The sequence below is a fragment of the Artemia sp. Qi Xiang Cuo genome, chromosome 1, assembly GCF_049724085.1.
Source record: "Artemia sp. Qi Xiang Cuo chromosome 1, ASM4972408v1, whole genome shotgun sequence".
Classification (NCBI taxonomy): domain Eukaryota; kingdom Metazoa; phylum Arthropoda; class Branchiopoda; order Anostraca; family Artemiidae; genus Artemia; species Artemia sp. Qi Xiang Cuo.
Genome location: NC_142794.1, coordinates 100,096,763 through 100,116,946, shown reverse-complemented (window position 1 = coordinate 100,116,946; position 20,184 = coordinate 100,096,763). Strand labels below are relative to the sequence as shown.

At 37.6% G+C, this 20,184-nt stretch overlaps 1 protein-coding gene across 1 annotated transcript in view; it reads right to left on the bottom strand.

Annotated features, from left to right (window-relative positions):
• The window catches only part of SH3PX1 (sorting nexin 33-like protein SH3PX1), a 198,065-nt gene that overhangs the window by 119,844 nt on the left and 58,037 nt on the right, over positions 1–20,184 (bottom strand). The window contains exon 8 of the mRNA XM_089092739.1: positions 7,362–7,476. Coding sequence (XP_088948865.1) covers positions 7,362–7,476 — 115 coding nt within the window. The remainder of the gene's footprint in view (positions 1–7,361; positions 7,477–20,184) is intronic.

Sequence of the window (20,184 nt, the reverse complement as noted above, 5' to 3'; positions counted from 1 at the left end):
AAGCGTGATAAGACGTGAAATTCGACAACCTGGACCTTCAATTACAACAACACAAATACGGACAGCTAAAGCAAAGCTCACTGCTAAAATTTCTGAAGTTATCAAAATCCAAAAACGTGTCAAAAATGAAAATGAAGAGCAAAGACACGGGCGGTTAAAAGATATGCGAAAACAACAATCAGAGCGTGTTAAAAATGAAAATAAAGAGCAAAGACGCACGCGGTTAGAAGACATACGACACCAATCAAGTGAGCGAGTCAAAAATGAAAATGAAGAGCAAAGACACACACGGTTCGAAAAAAGTTGGCGACGCGTCAAAATGTAAATGAAGAGCAAAGACACGCACAGTTAAAAGACATGCGACACCAAGCATCTGAGCAAGTCAAAAATGAAAATGAAGAGCAAATACACACGTGGTTAGAAACACAGCGACGGCGTGTCAAAAATGAAAATGAAGAGCAAAAACACACACAGTTAAAAGACATACGAGAACGAACATGTGAGCGAATCAATGAAAATCAACCTGGACAGCGAGAATCAAAACGTGTCAAAGTTGAAAATGATAGCGATGATAATTGGGTTTGGGATTTTGACATGGATAAGGTCATCAATACCTACCACACCTTTGAAAATAAAAAACATGGACTAGATAAATAATTGGAGGAAAAAGAAGTGTTTGTCCCACCACCTGAACAATTAAAAGAAACAAAGGTTCGGCGATATGTATTTCATAATGACAAAAGACAAGCCAAGACAAAAGAAGAAGTTTTTGTCTCACCACCTGAACAATTAAAAGAAACAAAGATAGTCGTCAATGCCTTCCATACCTTTGAAAATCAAAGACCTGGACTAGATAAATTGTTGGAAGAAAAATAAGTTTTTGTCCCACCTGCTGACAATTAAAAGATACAAAGGTTCGGAGATATGTCTTTCATAATGACAAAGGACAAGCCGAGGCAAAAGTTAAAGGTCCAATAAAAAATATGTAATTTTACAAAGGTACCAGTTTTAATTTAAGGTCGATTAGGACGTCATGACATCAAGAAAAGGCTCAAATTGTCTGCGTTTAGAAGACAAGCGACAGTGAGAATCTATTTATAGAAGCCTGCCACGTGCCGAGTGCCGGGGCCCGGCGGCAAAGCCGCCGTGCTCTCGGTACTGTATATATATATATATATATATATATATATATATATATATATATATATATATATATATATATATATATATATATATATATTAAGCATCCATGTCCGAAGACATTGTCCGAAGACTTCGTCGTCGTGACATTGTCAATGATCAGAATCATTGTTGTTTTATTAGTATTATCCTTTAAATCATAGAAAAGGACATTAACGATATTCCTGATCAAGCGCTTACCTAGTCAGAGAAGCCGGAAACTCAGTGATAACATTAAACCTGTGAGAAGTAAGGCCTGAGGTTTTTGATAAGCTTGAAATCCGTTTTTTGTCTTAAGACAGCAAGATTTTAGTAAGGTAACCATTACGAGAAAATAACAGATTGGAAAATAAAAAAACAAAACAAAATGAAACAAGAAATGATATAAGACGTAAAAATATACGAGGGAAAAGGCTTAACTTCGGGATGGTACTTTGTGCCCAAGACCCTCATCTTCTGTCCCCCGATATATACCCCTACCTCTCACCTACATATATATAGATGCCTACCCCTGGGTATATAGATTAAATATATATCATTGAGATTATTAACATATCCTGCCAGTTTCTTTTTATAAACTATATTTTAGATAGCTTATTAAATCTCTTGGGCTGTCTGCAAACTAATGTTAAGTACGGGCTTGGTAATGGAGTCAAATCTAACCCCCCCCTAGTTCTGAATCCGCCTTTATTGTGAACAAACAGTAAATAATCTTAGGCCTCTCATAGTTTTATTTGATTTCACTTTTCACTTTTTATTTCACTTTTCAAGAGTTCTGACGTTTTGAGATTTCTTTCTAGAGAGATTATTGAAGATGTCAACCGACACTGTACATCAACAAAGATACAGGGTATTAACAATATGAAGCAAAATCAAAGCATAAGATAAAAGCGAAAATTGACCAATTATGTTTCAGCTATAATTTTTTTTTTTTTTACAGCACTCAACTAACTCTGTAGGACTGACGATCACAGGCTTGCACGTTTATACATGTATTATTAGGAAAAGTGGGTAAATTAATGATAGAACAACACAAAAAAATACATCATCTTCATTATTTTGTGCATAAAAACACATAGGTTTGGTTTATACACGTGATCAAGTCTTGCATTAATTAATTAAAGGATTTTAAAAGAAGGAGTATGAGCGATTATTCAAACCGAGTAATTTAAAATAAAAAAAATTAATTAATTCTATTTATTCAAAATGGTTGGTTATATAACAACGGCCAACGATGAGCTGTTCAGCTGATACACTTGCTGTCTCTACCCTTTGATTGCAATTACAAATTGTGAAGATTTCAATGAGCTAAAAGAAAGCGGATGCTAACCTGTCTCTTAAACAAGTAGTAAGTGTTTCATGAATTGTAGCGTGTTTTATACATTCCCAGAAGCCTCCTACTCTTGAGTAAAGTGTTCGAGATTACATAGCCATCTGTTCTAATTCATGTGTTCAATAACAAATATTTAAATGTGACATACGCGGAAAGGTAGTAGAACTTAAAGACAAACTTCGCTCTTGCACTTGGTCACACATGTTCCATATGTAAATCTCAGAAACCATGGCTAAAGTCAAGGGCACATCCGGCATTTTTTTTCGGAGGGGGGGGGGGTTACACAAAAAAACCTAAAAAAACGAATCAAAATTTGTTTATATACATTTTTCATGTTTTACGAGACAGAAATTTCGGGGGGGGGGGGATTAAAAACTCGTAACCCCCACCCCCTTGACACGACCATTGCTGAAGGTTTCTAGGACCACTTGGTCGATACGATCAGCCCTGAAAAAAACAACAACAAAAAAAAACAACAAATAAACACGCATCCGTGATCTTTTTTTCTGGCAAAACAACAAAATTCGACATTTTTTTAGATAGGCACTTAAAACCATTACAGTAGGGTTCTCTGATACGATGAATCTGATGGTGTGATTTTCATAAAGATTCTATGACTTTTAGGGGGCATTTCCCCTTTTTTCAAAAATCAGGCAAATTTTCTCAGGCTCGTAACCTTTCATGGGTAAGACTAAACTTATTGAAATTTATATATTAAAAATCAGTATAAAACTCCATTTCTTTTGAAATATCTATTCGTAGAGAAATTTCGTTTTTTAGAGTTTCGGTTACTGTTGAGCCGGGTCCCTCCTTTCTTATTAGTTCGTTACCACGAATTGTTTGATACAACTGAATGCACGGGCTTAAGACTCAGCAAGCCCCTTAGGTCTTTGTTCCAACTTTAAACAGTAAAAAAAAGCTTTCCCGTGTCAATTTCCTTCCTTAATACTAATACAACTGAATGCAAAACTTGAAAAAGTGGAAATTTGCTCAGATTGCTGAACTGAGCTGAGGCAATGAATAGATACTATTGGGAAAGTGATTGAAGACGCTGGGAATCCGTGAAAAAGTGCTGAATTGAGAGAGGAATTTGGGACAATATTTGGGGGCACCCACCCGCCAAGAGTCTCGGGCAAGTGACCCAAAAATTAAAAAAATTTGTGAAAAATAGAAATTTTCTCAGAATCTGGGGCTGATCTAAGGCAACGAATAGGTACTACTTGGAAGATAAAGATGGCTTTAAACGATTGTTTGCCTGTTATTTCAAGCAAATTTATGGTCCTATGTCAATTCTAAATTCTTGGTCAACCTCCTTAAGACTATAGGCGGGCGTGCCTTGTTTGCCTCTCATTAGAGGCAATCTCACAGTCTTATGTCAATTTTAAATTCTTGGTCAACATGCCTCAGACTCTAGGCAGGCATGCCTTTCCAAAAACTAACCTGACATGTATGTGTCCAATAAGAGAGTCATCCATACTCCCGCCATTTACCCGTGCCCCAGCCATTTAAACATTTGCCTCTCAATTACTTGGACTATCTGTCTTGGCTTTTCTCTGTCTACAATGAGTAGAGTTTTGCAACTGAATGGACTCAAATCTGAGCACTCAAGATTCTGCAAGTCCCTTAGGTGTTTGCTTAGAAAATGAACTTAAGTTTAACTGTTATGCACATCAAATGACTAAATTCGCAAGCTTTTTGCTATAATCCTTTTCATGGTGGGAGGCACTTGTGCCGAATCCTAACCCATTATGGGGTACCACCTCCATGTTGAAGATGCGGTAATGAGGTGCGTGGCAGGTGGCACCGTTCCCCGTCCAATGATGCATGGCAATGGATTTATGGGCTTTGTTGAGCTAACCACCCGGCAAAGCTTCTTTTAGCTGGTTATGATTAACAACAAAAAGCCTCGGACCAAACAGCCATTTCGACGACGACCTGTAGAACGTCCACCGACCATCCAAACGGACACGTTTACGGTAGCCCACTGCAATGTACGAGGTCTCAGATCTAAGTTTAAACTCGGTCAAGCCATCTATCATGTCCATCACAGAGACCAATCTAAACCAAGAAATTCAGAGCAGTGAGGTTGCCATACAGGGATACACGCTCCTCAGGCGGGATCGAGAGCGTACTGACGGCGCTAAACACGGAGGAGGTGTCGCTGTATATCTACAGAGCCATAAACCTTATTCATGCCTGAACATACCAGATTCAGCAGGCGAAGAAGCTCTGTGGGTCAGGGTGACCCTCCCAAATAAATCCGTGATTGTCGGTACCGTGTATGAAGACAATCCGAGCAAAGCAAAAGGCACACAAGCGATGGCTACTTTCGAAGAGCGAAGAGGACAGAATTGCATTCATAAATGCGCGCAAAGATGCAGTTCGAGCGATTCGGCAGTCCCGGGTTCAGTATTCGGCAAAGAGTTGGTGGAAAATTGTCAAGGAGGCTTTACCGTCGTCCAAGGGGACCGCAATTACTTCTCTCCAGAGTAACGGGACAGTGGTACAAGATCCACAGGCAAAGGCTGAAGTTCTTGCTAAGGCTTTTGCCAATATCTCGAATCTAAACGATGACGATTGAGAAGTGCCAAAATTCTCCGACTGAACCGACACTGTCCTGGACCGCGTAAACTTTTCTGCCCCCAAGATTCTTCGCATTCCGGAACATCTGTATATGACCAAAGCCACGGATCCTGAAAAGATACCAAGTTTTCTGCACAAGTCCTGCAATTCCGAACTAGCTAGACCCTTGTCATTGCTTTTCCGGCTTTACTTTTGCTCCAGAAACTTCCCATGAACGTGAAAGTTCGCCCGTGTTATACCTACTCTAAAGCCAGAAGGCGATCCAACGAGCGTGAGCTCCTACAGGCCTATTAGCCTTCTCTCCTGTGTTGGCAAAGTCTACGAGAGCGTCTCCAATAAAACACTTCATCAGTACCTGGAATAAAATGACGTTCTAGGCGATCGCCAATATGGATTCCGCCGGAACCGCTAAACATTAGACTGCCTAGTGGCCCAGTATCAGGAGTGGATAGAACTACTGGCAATGGGATACGACATCAGGCTACTATCCTTCGACATTGCGAAAGCTTTTGACAGAGTATGGCACCGTTGCCTGCAAAAGAAACTCTATGTGTATGGTGTTCGTGGATGTCTGTTAAAAGTGATTGAGAGCTTTCTTTCCGATCGTTCACTGCGGGTTGTTCTTGACGGGTTTATTTCCCGCTAATATTCAGTGAAAGCAGGGGTACCCCAGGGCTGTGTGTTGGGGCCTGAGCCCTTTCTTATATAAATACACAAAATGGGAGACAACCTAGCAAACCCTCTGCATAATTTTACTGAAGATACCATGACATACTCTGCTGTCTCTCTATATGTAATCCCAGTACAAGTTTCCCTTTACCTACAAACTGATCTTTTGAAAACTGAAAAGTGGTCTGATGCATGGGTGATCAACTTCAATGCATCGAAAACAAAGGAGCTTCTAATTACCCGATCAAAGGTGCCCAGTTTCATCTTCAAAAATGAAGCTATAAAGAGTCGACGAGCTTCGTCTACTGGAGATTCATTTCTCCACCGATCTCTCTTGGAACAACCACCTTGATCGGGTGAGAACCTCCTGCGCAAGAAAGCTGGGAGTTACTCTTCGCTGCAAAAACCTTCTTCGATCATCCCACTCTACAAGTCTTGCATCAGACCCATAGCTGAATATGGATGCCCGCTATTTGCTGGTGCTCCGAAAACGCTGTTGGCACCACTTCAGAAGATCCGGAAAGGGGCAAAAAGGGCAGGCTGCACCTCTACACAAGAATTGCTCCAGCCTCTAAATGAAAGGTTTGATGTAGCGTCGATGGCTGTTTTCTACAAGTACATTTATTTGCCTCCCACAAACGAACTTTCTCAAATTGTACCTCTCTTTGTCCGGCCGTCAAGGCAGACATGAAGGCACGGAGCTCGATGCAATTACCTAAGGTAGGATATTCCGAGTACTTAAGGAATAGTTTCATCCGGCGTTGCACTTATATCTGGAACTATCTTCCTTGGGATTTTATCCCTGCAAGGCCTTTAGTCGATACCTCAAAAAGAAGGGTAAATATACATTTTTCATCTTAACGCCTGGGAACGTTTTAATTGAAAATCGACTTGACGGATAATACGAAAAACACAATATTGTTACTAATGGAATAAAAAAAAAATAAATTGAAGGAAAATAAAAAAAAAATCAAAGATTTAGAATTTTGTGGACTAGCTTAAGAACTATTCGCTGTTCTTATGCTCTAAGCTCCCTTGAATATACTTTTCCTTCTTGGCATCCTTGTCTACAGATCAGATGGCTAAAATTAAGGACATTCAAAATAGGGCTCTAAAAATATCCTTGGCACTTCCTTTACATCTTAAGAAAGTGGTCTAAATCAGCTTTATTCGACTTACTTGGGGACATAAACTTACCACGGTAAGTTTACTCCAACAGAACATTACTTAAGCAACTGACAGATACCTTTGTGGAAAGGTATTGACGTTGTGACGATCCTCTGTGCAGTGTCCAGTCATTATTCTAACCGTCAATTTTATTATTTGACGTTTTCATACGGAATTGATGATGAAGTAGCACCTGCAACTTTGTATTTTTGGTGTTGATGTTTTAGTAGCTCCTTACATTATTTAATATACTTTTTTGACATGCCTATGGTAGCTCAAAGCTTTAGCAGCGAATAAGTTTTTTTCTTTTGTATTCTAGTGGGGGAAAGCCATTATCCATACCCACTACTCATTTTCAGCAACTTAGCTAAATTTGTTTATTTTTTTGTGAATTTTTTTTTGTGTCTAAACTTGTGTAAAAACCACTTACCAGAAATTTGTTTATCAGGAAGAGGAGGAACTGCTATTAAGCAGAATTTTTCCTGCAACCGCTCATGCAACCAGTCAAAATGCTTATACCTTCGTGAAACTTGAACATTGTTGTGCTAGAAAAAACCAAACAATAAGAAATTTAGCAGACAGTATATCCTTAAAAAGAAGAAAAAAAAACAATTTCCGAGGCAGAACCGTAACCAGGGGGGGTTGAACCCCCCCCCCTCCCAAAATGCTTATCTGACTCGTAAAAACGTAAATAAAATGGATATAAAAATTTGTTATGCGTTTTTGAGGTTTTTTTCGTGTACTGTCACAGGTAGATAGCACATCCTAATATTAGGAAATATACCTTTGTAGGCGTTGTTTTTACAAGCATTTAATTAAAAAAATGAATTGGAATCTAGTACTACGACTGGCAGTAGTAGTAGTAGTAGTCACAGAAATTAGAAGTAGTAAAAACTATTATAAGTAGTCGTAAGCAGTAGTAGCAGTCAGAAGTAGTAGTAGTAGGCAGGGGTTCCTGACCGAAGTGTTGTACCCGCAATACTCTTGTTGGCGAAGCCGACATAGGGGTGCTGCGAAACTTCAGGTTGCCTCGGCAACGTAAATCTAGTTTAGTTTTTCTTGTTAAGCTTTGTATTTATATTCTGTCCTGTAAAGTTTTGTCTATTATGTATTCTTTTTCTTCGACAAATTACAGGTGAGCAGGGCCAAATAAAGCAGGCCACATTTTCTCGTAATATATAATCACTTTCTATCTCTATGTAAAAATCAGTCCTTATTTCATAATGGATATGAAGAAGTTACCAACAAAATTTTGTGCATTGATTGATTAGCGTTTTTTTTTTTATAATTCCAGCCATATAGGATAGGTTTTTTCAAACACAAAAACTGTAAAATTTGACTTCTTTCTATTTTCTTCTGTCAATATTCCTTTCTATCATTAAGAACATCAGCAGAAATTTATGGTTATAACCTGTGGGAATTATCTCATTTTTCCCGGTGCAGAAATCTGAATTTTGATGGAGACTTTTTACAATCAGTTTGGCCTTCTTTATCCTTATTATAGCACAACTTGGTTTCAATCCATATACGATTTGAAAAAAAATCTTCCTGTGCTCTTTGACAGCTTGGATACACTTACTCTCTTTTGATTTATTTAAATTGTAAGAGTAGAAGCAGTAATAGCAGTAGCGCCGAAAATTTCAACTTAATACCCCCAGTCGTTTTCGATATATTGCTGAGATGTACTATTGAAACCATAAACACATTGCCTTTTGATTTAGTTTTAAAGCAACACTTAGTTTTAAAGTAAAATCAGCCGATTGAATAATTATAGGGGGGTTGACATACCCAATATCCCTAAAGACATAGTTACTGGACTGTTCTACTATACTGAACTAAAAAAACTGTCTAAAATTTTTGACTGGATGAGTTTGGAAAACGAATGGGATTGAGGAGGGCTGCTTGCCCTCCAATCTCTTTTGACTCTTAAAAACGACACTAGAACTATTTGATTTAGTACAACATCCGCCCAAATATTCTTTGAAAGCTTCACCTTAATACTCTTAGATTGTGCATTAGCAATAGTTGTAGTAGCATTAGCAGCAGTATGCACATAACCCCTTTGGTTTCTCCAACATCCCCTTCAACGAACAAAGAGGAAACTCAATGAAGAAACAAACGAAACGAGACTACGGCCCGCAGTTAAAAGATAAAAAACCAAAACGACGCGGAGCTTTCTTCGTCTGTATAAAAACCAGGCGTCTTCAGCGCAAAACAAACAAAGATTAAAAAACTAAAAAAAACGAAAAACATATAAAAACCACCATCAATAATAAGCTACAATTGTTGCAACAGATCTTGGTGTTGCTACAGCTCAGTTGCTTTGGTGTTGTCATCGAAATAACTCTATTAGTGACAGTGACCTATATGGATCTGTTGCGACAATTGCAGTTTAATATTGGTGGTGGTTTTTACATGTCTTTAATTTTTAAATCTTTGTTTATTTTGTGATTTATACAGGCAAAATATCCGCGTCGTTTTGGTATTTTATCTTTTATCTTCTGACCGTAGTCTCGTTTTGTTTGTTTCTTCATTGAATTTCCTCTCTTTGTTCTTTGTCATGGCTGGCCAGTTCGACTTAAGATCTTTCATTCCCTTCAACACACGCTGAAAGTTTAAACTTAATACCATGAACCATTCCTGAAGTATTTCTGATACGCCCTCTGAACAACCTATGTGGGCATAGCGTGTTTCGATTTAGTTCAGTACAGTTTCAGTATTTCCAAATTTTTTGCCTTAAGACCTTTAGTTTTAGTAGCAGCAGTAGTAGTAGCAGCATTAGAATTAATAGTAGTAGCCTTAGACTTTAGTGGCAGTAGTACTAGTAGAAGTAGTAATAATAGTAGCAGTAATAGTAGCACGAGTAGATGCAGAATCAATACGTAGAAATACGCATTTTCTTTTGGTTAGTTCAATATCCCCCACAACAAGCTCTGTTAGTTTCAACTTCAAACACCATACTGTTCCTAAGATATTGCTGTTACGGCCTTTTGACGACCCTCATACAGACAGCGTGTTTTGATAAAGTTCATCCCCCCCCCATAAAAAAAAAATCCATCAAAGTTTCACTTTCATACCCTTACGCATAATTGTAATGGTAGTCACAACAGTACTAATTATTTTGCTAATAGTAGTATTGCTAATAATACGGGTAGAACTACTAGCACCAGTAGTATGAACGTATTACCTTCACAAGTAGTTGCAATAGAAGTAGTAGTAGTAGTAAATGTGGCAGTGATATAAGTATTAGTAGTAGTGTGCACATATTACCTTTTGGTCAGACGATTTTCCCCTTTTAGCATTCTCTGAAAGTTCCAACTTACTAACCTAGTCAATTCCTGACATACGACTTTTTAATAATGAGAATACACATAGCGTCTTTTGATTTAGTTCAAAATTTCCCTCAATATTGTAAATGGAACAGTGTGATAATAGTAGTAGTGGTGGTGGTAGCATGCAAATATTCCCTTTTTGATCACCTCCCATATCATTTCCTGAAAGTTCCAAATTAATACACCCAGTCATTCGTGAGTTACGCCTTTTTGACAATCCCCATACACATAACGTGTTTTGATTTAGTTCAAAACTCCTCTCAATATTCTCCGAAAGGCTCAACTGAATTCCTTTCGTATTTTTGGATAATAATGTTCAAACATACATACGTTTCTCAATAACATATACCATATGCAAACAATGAACGAATTACCTAATCTAAAGCCCTTCACCTAATGACTGTTGGGAGGTTGACATTCCCAAAGCTATAATAACTGGACGTTTCAACAATGCTGAACAAACTTTCTCTCTTATAATTCGGATCGGACATGTTTTAGGGAGTGATAAACTTAAGGGGGAGGGGCTGGTTGCCCTCATTCACTTTTGGTTCTTAAAAAAGGCGCTAGATCTTCCGACTTCCAATCAAATGAGCCCCATTCGATCCAAAGTTTATACGACCATCCGTTCCATAAAAACCTTATATGCCCGGGGCTTAGCTTACAATCCTTGTCCCTGAGCTCTGGAGGGTTGTGTCCACCCTGAAGGCAATGTTATCTACTCTTTGGACTATTGTGAACAAAATCGCCATCCCACAATTTTGATCGGATGTGTTTGAGGAAAAAAGTGTTTCAGTGAGGGCGGGGGCTAGATGCCTTCCATCACTTGGGACTCTGAAAAAGGGAACAAGAACTTTAAATTTCCAATCAAATGAGCCTCTTTTAAAGTCCACACAACCATCCCTCCCATAAGAAACGTATAAGACCCCGGGGCATAACTTACAACTCTTGTCCCCGAACTCTTCAGGGTTGTTTCAACCCCAAAGGCCTTGTTATGTGATCTTTGGACTGTTTTCGAATAAATGGCTATCTTAAAATTTCTATTGGATGCATTTGGGGAAAATAGACTGTAAGGGAGGGGGTTAGTTGCCCTCAGATCAATTTGACTTAGAAAAGGGCTCTAGAACTTCTGATTCCAATCCAATGAGCCCCCTCCAAAGCTTATACGACTACCCTGTCAATAAGAACTTTGTATGCACCCGGGACATAACTTACAATCCTTGCCCTGAGGACTGTTGTGGAGGGGGGTTGTCATCTTCAAAGACATAACTAATGGGCCTTTCAACTACGTTGAACAAAATGGCTGTCTCAAAATTTTGGGGGTGGCTGGTTGCCCTCCAATCCCTTTCGACAACTAAAAAGGGCACTATACGTTTTAATTTACAATCGAATGAGCCCCATACGAAGTTTTTAGAAGAGTTTCTTCTATACGAAGAGCCCTTTTATACCCCCCCCCCCCGAAAAAAAGAAGAAAAAAAATGCATAGTGCCCACATCACTCTTTTCTTAGGCGCAAAGGAATTATTTCTTTTGGCATTGTTTTGTTCTGGGTTGTTTAACAAATCCAAATATGATTTATTTATATAAGCTTCATTAATTTGTTTATGTACATTTATTTCCAATCCACACTAAGTAATGAAAATGTAGCATGTAGCAAATTTCCAAACGATAAAATCTTCTTCATATTCATTCATTTCGAAACTAAGCCGATCTGCGGGTAAACCTTGTTCGTTACATATTTTACAACAATCTTAAATTATAATTACCCATGTATCTTTTAACTTGAACAGGAACTATTCTCGATTTCTAGAAAAATTTTAATTCAACGAAATAAGGTGTAATTTTTTTCTTACCAAGTTTTTTTTTTTAATGAAAATATTATTGCACCTTCCGTGGATATTTGTTCCAGAGCTGCACTCTGCCGACCACTATTCTAGACTTATACCGACAACCATCTGAGGGTGGGTGCATTATTGTAAAAGCGACTATGACGTTGGGAAAAAAAAACTTTATAGTGTTACTCTTCTTTTATTAGGATGTTTCCTTGAGATATGATAAAAAACATTGACCACAATCCCCCCTTACAGAGCCGTTCCTCGGATTGGCGGTGCCCGGACAAAAATTAGTTAAAGCGTACCTCTCCCGACTCAAAAATAAGCGAAAAAAAAACGAATGAAAGTGAAAGATTTGATCAAAGTGGGCAATCCCTCGGACGTGCCCCTCTCCCCCCTACCAAGGTGCCTGGAGAAGCTGCTCCTGTAGCCCCCTTAAGAATGGCCCTGTCCCCTTAACCTAACCTATTGCGACAATCTTTTGCTATGTAGCATAAAATATTACATTCACAAGTCTAACGGCACAGAGATGGAAAAGTCATGACGGGGTACCATTATCCTCCCCAGGAATATTTCTTTGGGGGGATTCTACCAAGAGCTTTGTTTCCTGCGACTTTAAATGGTAATATTTCTGTTTCCCTATTTATATACACTATTTTGAAGTATTTAAACGTATGTACACAATGCAATTAAGCATCAACGAACCTTATTGTAAAGGTTACGATGGCTTCGACAGAGTAGAAGATCAAAAGTCATGCAGAATTTTGTCCACCCAAAATTATGTAGTAAAGTTACTATTAAGAACTTGTTAAACAAAACTACTGTTCATTGACGCTGCGAAATCAATAGTTTAAAATTCGGAAATATACCAAAAGGACGACCCAAAAAATTGATCCTTAAGAATTGAGGTTAGTCATGACTGCAGACAGTATGAAGTCATGCCTGTTGCTCAATTTTTGGTACTAATACATTTGTTATCACTACGTCATATTTCAGGCTTTTTGGTTTGATTTTTTCATTTAGCTTTGTTTTTGAGCATTCATTCTTTTGATTTTTTTTTATGAAATACAAAAAAAAAATATTCGGAGAACACAGGCAATTTTTTTTCTTGTTACTATCTTAAAATTCAGTCAAAAGTCCAGCAAAGAGATCTAAGGCTTCTAGCCTAAAATATTAGAAAAAATCACTACGATAACTATTTAACATTTTGCTCTGATGACTTTCCTTGCGACAGGTTCCTTGCCGGGATTGAACCAGAGTTCCTTTAATCAAGAGCTACTAACGTCATCCACTGCACAGACACAAGGAATTTGAAAATCTGATTTTTGTAAGAACTTGTTCACATAATTTTGATAAAAGAAGTATAATGGCTAATATACACTACATTTGAGTTTTGTAATTATTGAATTTGCTTGGTTTGAGGATAAAAATCGGATTTGAGGATTTTCTAGAAGATAAAAGTGAGCAAAAATAGCTACGATGCAACAATAACAGAGCCGCGTTTTCAGGCTCAGCGGGTTCGAACACGAGTTGTTCTCGTCTAGTTTCAAGTTTCTCATCTAGTTTCAGCGGGTTCGAAGTTTCAACTTCGTGTTTTCCTCGAGAACCCGCTTTGTGAAAACGATTGATGCACTAGACGAGAACAGCCCGTGTTCGGAGACGGGTTGTTCACGACTCAGCGGGTTCCAACACGGATTGTTCTCGTCTAGTGCATCAAGCGTTGTGCATCAGTGCATCTAATGCATTAAACACGGGGTTGAAATTACGAACCCGCTGAAACTAGACGCACAACTAGAAACTTGAAACTAGACTAGAACAACCCGTGTTCGAACCCGCTGAGCCTGAAAACGAGGCTCAGGAAAAACATTAGCTAAAGAGAAAATATAATAGAGAATTTGGGAGGGGCAGCTACCTTCTTGGAGGTTATGACGTAAGTAGACTCAAGTATGAGGTTTGCACCAAGTTGCAAGTACTAAACTTGCTCAACTTGCACCATGTTGCATAGGTGGCAAATTCAAGTGCTAGGTTTTGACTAATAAGCTTTAAATAATTGTTGATGAATTTGATCTTAATAAAAAGATAAATGACCGGATTAACGACGCTTCTTGACTAGTAAGGTCCCTGCGTCGGTCTTGCTGTGTGTTACTACAGCAAGGTTCGATCTCTGGGTTCCGTATTACCAAGCTAAGGTCAAACTCACTGCGCCGCTGCAGGAGTATGAGCAAGCAGACAAGGAACTTCAATACTTCGATATAAAGAGTATAGCTTCAATGGGATGGGGGAGGCATCTTTTTCATCATAATTGAATTTCTGACATTTATAAATTTTTTAACATACATGATTATGTAAATTTCCGCTTAACGAGTTCAGACAATCATATTTCATTTTCACTGTCCTTTGTACTTGTATAGAGTAATCATTTTTGGGGAACTAAATTATTCCTCTGGAAGATTCAGTTAGTTTCATAAAAATTTCCACAAATTTGATTCAAATGGAAACACTAGCTTACGTACATGCTGTAAAGCTATGTTTAATCAGACACTTATTCAATTTAAAATTTCCCTAAGAATCTTGTTTCATTTCAGGAGGACCAAGCAATTGCCTCGTTGACAATTTGTGAAAAAGGCATTTGTCAATGACAATGGAAATGATGATTTGTTGCTAGTAATACGAAATCCAGTTGTTAGCGACTATTCAAATCACAGTTTATATAATTATCCAGTATGATCTTTCCCTATCTCACCCATTATAAAAACCTGGACCGAGGTGCGAGTGCTCCAGAGAAGGTTTTTGCAGATGTAAACATAAGCGGCATTAGATCTTTTCACGGGTAGACAAGTCAGATTTCTCTTGAACGCGAAACTTGGCTTTAACGTTGGAACACTAATTTTGAAGAAACTAATTTTAAATTAATTTATTCCAATACATACATGAAAATCGGTAATTAGTAGTGCAATGTTATTATTAGATGTTTATAGGAATTAAAAATAGGTTTCGAAGTCTCAAGTTAGTTTCAAAGGCATTTTGAGAAAGTTTCTGCCAAAATACGTGTTGCAGGGTAATTGGACCGCTCATGGCAGATCAAATGAGAGGAGCTGTTTGTACTCGCCGATATATATATATATATATATATATATATATATATATATATATATATATATATATATATATATATATATATATATATATATATATATATATATATATATATATATATATATATATATATATATATATATATATATATATATATATATATATATATATATATATATATAAACTGTGATTCAAATATACACACTCGAGAATAAACCGGTTCTATCGGTCTGCATTAAAGAGACAATTGGCTTACAATCAGTGGAAGACAAGTGACGGGTAACAGAATGCATTGGACTTATATAATTTAATTTGGGCTATATATTTGCACATAAGGGGGGATGGAGGGTAAAGTATTTGGACAGGGTGAAGTTAGAAAACAATTATAACATCATAATATGCAGAATAGTTGCAGCTAACATATTTTTCATGCAGACCCGATATAATTTACCCCCCTACTGTGCAAATATGTAGCTCAAATTTGTTTCTAAAGTATTAAATTTTCATCATATTTTGGTATATTTAATTGGGATTAACCTAATTTAGTTTCTCGAGCATGTACCATTATGTACACAAGTACTCTAACTTTAAATAATCAGTAATAAGTGATATAAACATCAAAAAATAATATTAACAAATTTAAGCAGTTGAATAGTCAAACGTGTGCGAAAATTTACGCCACCGGGTGAATTATTTCACGACCGTCATGCAAAAAGTCTATAAATACGTCTGCGAAGTAAATTATAATTTAATTTACTGAATATAATTTAGTATAAGCGCAATGTCATTAAATATAGTCTAATTACTAAACTAGTAAAGCAAAGCATATAATCATAGGCAGCGCAATAGCGCTGCCTAAGTAAAGAACGATGCTGACACCATGTATTATTATTATTTTTTTGTTTTTTATCCATACCAAGGCACTTCGTATCGAAGAAGTTGTCGTAGAAACTTCAAAAAGGGCTCATTGGATTCGAAATTGGAGTGGCTAGTGCCCTTTTTAATAGTCGAAAGTGATTGGAGGGCAGCTAGGCCCCCCTCTATATCTATCATTCCCCCAAACACATCCAATCAAAATTTTGAGAGTCATTTTGTTCAGCGTAGTTGATTTCCAGATAGAAAATATATTTTTGAGGAGAACACTCCCCCGCAACTCTCAGGGCAAGTGTTTTAAGTTTTCCCCTAGGGGCATATAAGAACGATGTTGGCACAATGTATTATTTATTATTTTTTTTTTCTTTTAGACCAGGGCACTACGATTCGAAGGAGTTGTCGTAAAAACTTCCAAAAGGGCTAGTTCCATCGGAAATTGGAGTGGTTTGTGCCCTTTTTAATAGTCGAAAGTGATTGGAAGGCATCTAACACCCCTGTCACGCCCCCCATTTCCCCAAACACATCCTAACAACCCCCCCCCCCCCCACAGCCCTCAGGGCAAGGGTCGTAAGTTATGCCCTGTGAGCATATAAGGTTTTATAGAACGCGTTGTTTTGTAGGAACTTCAAAAAGAGATCATTCGATTGGAAATTGAAATGGCTAGTGCCCTTTTTAATAGTCGAAAGTGATTGGAAGGCAACTAACACCCCTTCCACGCCCGTCATTTCCCGAAACACATCCGAACAACCCCACAGCCCTCAGGGCAAGGGTAGTAAGTTATGCCCTATGAGCATATAAGGTTTTATAGAACGCGTTGTTTTGTAGGAACTTCAAAAAGAGATCATTCGATTGGAAATTGAAATGGCTAGTGCCCTTTTTAATAGTCGAAAGTGATTGGAAGGCAACTGACACCCCTTTCACGCCCACCATTTTCCCTGACTGACCTCGATCATATAATAAATTACATTGACTTTCCAGATGTTCACAAATCGGGCTCAACCTCGTGTCTAAAATTCTTTCTGACTGATCTTTATTATAAAATAAATGACATTAACTTAACAGATGTTGACAACTCGGGCTCAACCTCATGTCTAGTATTTTTCCTGTCTGATCTCGATTATATAATAAATGACATTGACTCAACAGACGTTCACAATTCGGGGTCAACCTCGTGTCTGGAATTCTTCCTGACTGACCTCGATTATATAATAAATTACATTGACTTCACAGATATTCACAACTCGGGCTCAACCTCGTGTCTGAAATTCTTTCTGACTGACCTTGATTATAAAATATATGACATTGACTTAACAGACGTTTACAACTCGGGCTCAACCTCGTGTCTGGAATTCTTCCTGTCTGATCTCGATTATATAATAAATGACATTGACTTCACAGACTTTCACAACTCGGGTTCAACCTCGTGTCTGGAATTCTTCCTGACTAACCTCGATTATATAATAAAAAACATTAACTTCACAGACATTCACAACTCGGGCTGAACATCGTGTCTGGAATTCTTCCTGACTGACATTAACGTATCTAGCCATTTTCAGAATATAAACACATTTAAATTATGCGGTCCTGTCTGTGCAACATATTCATGAAAAAGTGGTTATATGTATCTGAGTGGGATAACACAGATGTTAGCTTGTTTCAGTCAGTCATAATATACTTGACAAGACGAAAGTCCCATTCCAGTTACTACAAGAAGTCCCATCAGAGGGATCTCTGACCTATGTCAGAGAAGCGGGTTCTGCTAAAAATACTATACAAGTTAGCTGATTCACGCAATGTGTCGCTAAAAAAATGGTTATTGCATTCAGAAAAGTACGCACAGGATCTGAAGTCCTTGGTTGGTACGAAAACATTAAGTTAGTGTTTGCCAGGCATGCCCTGGGTTCTGGTGTTCCTTGTGAAAAGAGTAGGAAAAGCCCCATAGCAGTCCAGTAAATCAAATCCATTTATATACTAAAGGCAAGTTTTCCAAGTGTCTGTCTTAACATAAAACTAAGGTATTTAATCAAGTCCATGGTTGGTCCGAAAACACTGAGTTAATTGATTCTCGGCGTGCCTCTGGGTTCTGGTAATACTTGCGGAAATTGGCTTGAAAAACCTTGCAGGGTTCCTGCGAATGAAATTCTTTTGCACACTAAAGGCCATTTTGCCAAGTGTCTGTTTAAACATCACAGTAACATAATTGATGAAGCTAGTGAATCAGTCCGTACGAATGATTTCGGTGCAAAAGCTGACGGAGAATAAAAATTCCTGCGACCTTTTCGATGCTAAGTTCCCAAGTAAAGCTGAGTGGATCTCCAATTATGAATCTGAGTTTTGGGCACTGGGCCAAACACTCCAATTGCAGAGTGAATCAGAGTTCAATGCTGCACTAGAACGTTCGAACCATGCTAAAGGCTTATTAATGTCAGTTCCAATGGTGAAAGAAGCAATAAAAAAGCTAAAGAAAATATATTCAAGAGGTGTTGATTAACTTTGCGGTATGCATTTGTTTGTGATATTACTAAGCTCATTGAACACCTTGCTTTGCTTTTATCAGATGGTGTTTCGTTCTGGGTCAAGCTTAACCGTTTTTTTTTTACTTGCGTACCTTTAGAGTGTTTTTGTTATCCCGAGAATTCTGTCGTTTTTTCCCTTAAGGCCCATCTTATCGGAAGAGGATAAAGAACGGATAACTCTCTGTTCTTCCTGTTCTGAGAATTGCAAGTACCTTCTTAATCCTCATCCCGGGCCTAAATTCAAATCTCGCAAAACCTCAAATGGGAGCTCAAATGAGTATGTCTCGAGGGGAGCTGGCGTCCTTCGGAAAATTCTCCCCACGGAAAATTTCTCCTAGAAAACTCCCACCTGGAAAATCTCCCCAAGAAATCCCCCCAGCGAAAAATTCCCCTCCGGATAATTCACCCACAAAGAAAATTCCCCACATGCAAAATTAAGCAGCCACAGAGAAAGTACGAACAGATACAACGTCGATCAGATGTTCTAAGGGATAGCATAAGGACTAGATATCAAAAACAGTTTTAGGACAGGGGCTGGTTGGTTTCCAGTCACTTTTGACTTATAAAAAAATACACAAACTCTCAATTTCAGACCAAATAAGCATTCTCCAAAGTTTCTACGAACATCCCTTCAATACGAAGTGCAAATATGAGTAACAGCAAAATCTCGAGCTACAGATCTTTTTACTGCCGTTATTGAAAGACAAAATAAATTTAGAAGCTCACTTGCTCCAAACCATAATTTTCATAATATTTGGGACGTTTGTGCCTAAATATACACTTTTTTACCATCCTCTGATGACTAGGCTGTGTACACCTATACTCACTTCTTTTCTTTTTTTCATTTATTTAGTTGTATTACTTTTGAATTTTAAATTGTTTGCGGCAATTTTATTCCATTGATTAAATAACAAATTGTCGATTATGTAAAAAAGTTGTCGTGATTATTGAATGTTTCATAATTAGTTTTTATATGAATCTTATTTAAAAGTTGTTGAATTCCGTATGTCTATATTATTTTTCATTTGTTCATGCTGCTTTTTAAATCAAAAGAATGTGTTGCGTTTAATACTTTAAACAGAACAATTTGCTCTCTATATTCTTCTTCGCCCAAAATTTATTCTTACCAATTTTTATAAATGTGAAACAATATTCATGGTTTTATTTACGGTTTTGTTTTTAGCTCTATAAATTTTTTGTTATTAATCAACCTTTCTATCGCTTCTTAATTTTTAAATAGCATGAGCTCGGAGCGCTAACGAAAGCTGATATGCTGCTAACCATTATTACTAAAATATCAAATTCAACCGCGTATAAACTAGAAACTTCCTCCGAAAGGAGTTTGAAGAACGCGTTCTAGTTTATCTGTTTTGTTTCAATTGATTCGCTGGAAAATCTTTTTTTTTTCTAGTTGCGTATATTGTTTTGCATTTCATTATATTTTTCCTTTTAACATTTAAGGCTAGTAATTTCTTAAACTTTTCATAAAATCTCCATTTCTAACCTAACAGTCATCTTACTGAAGTTCTACATTATCAAATACCAATTTATTGAAATACTTGGTTTCTTATCTTCTTTTGGATCTTCTCCGTTTGCTCTAATGGCATC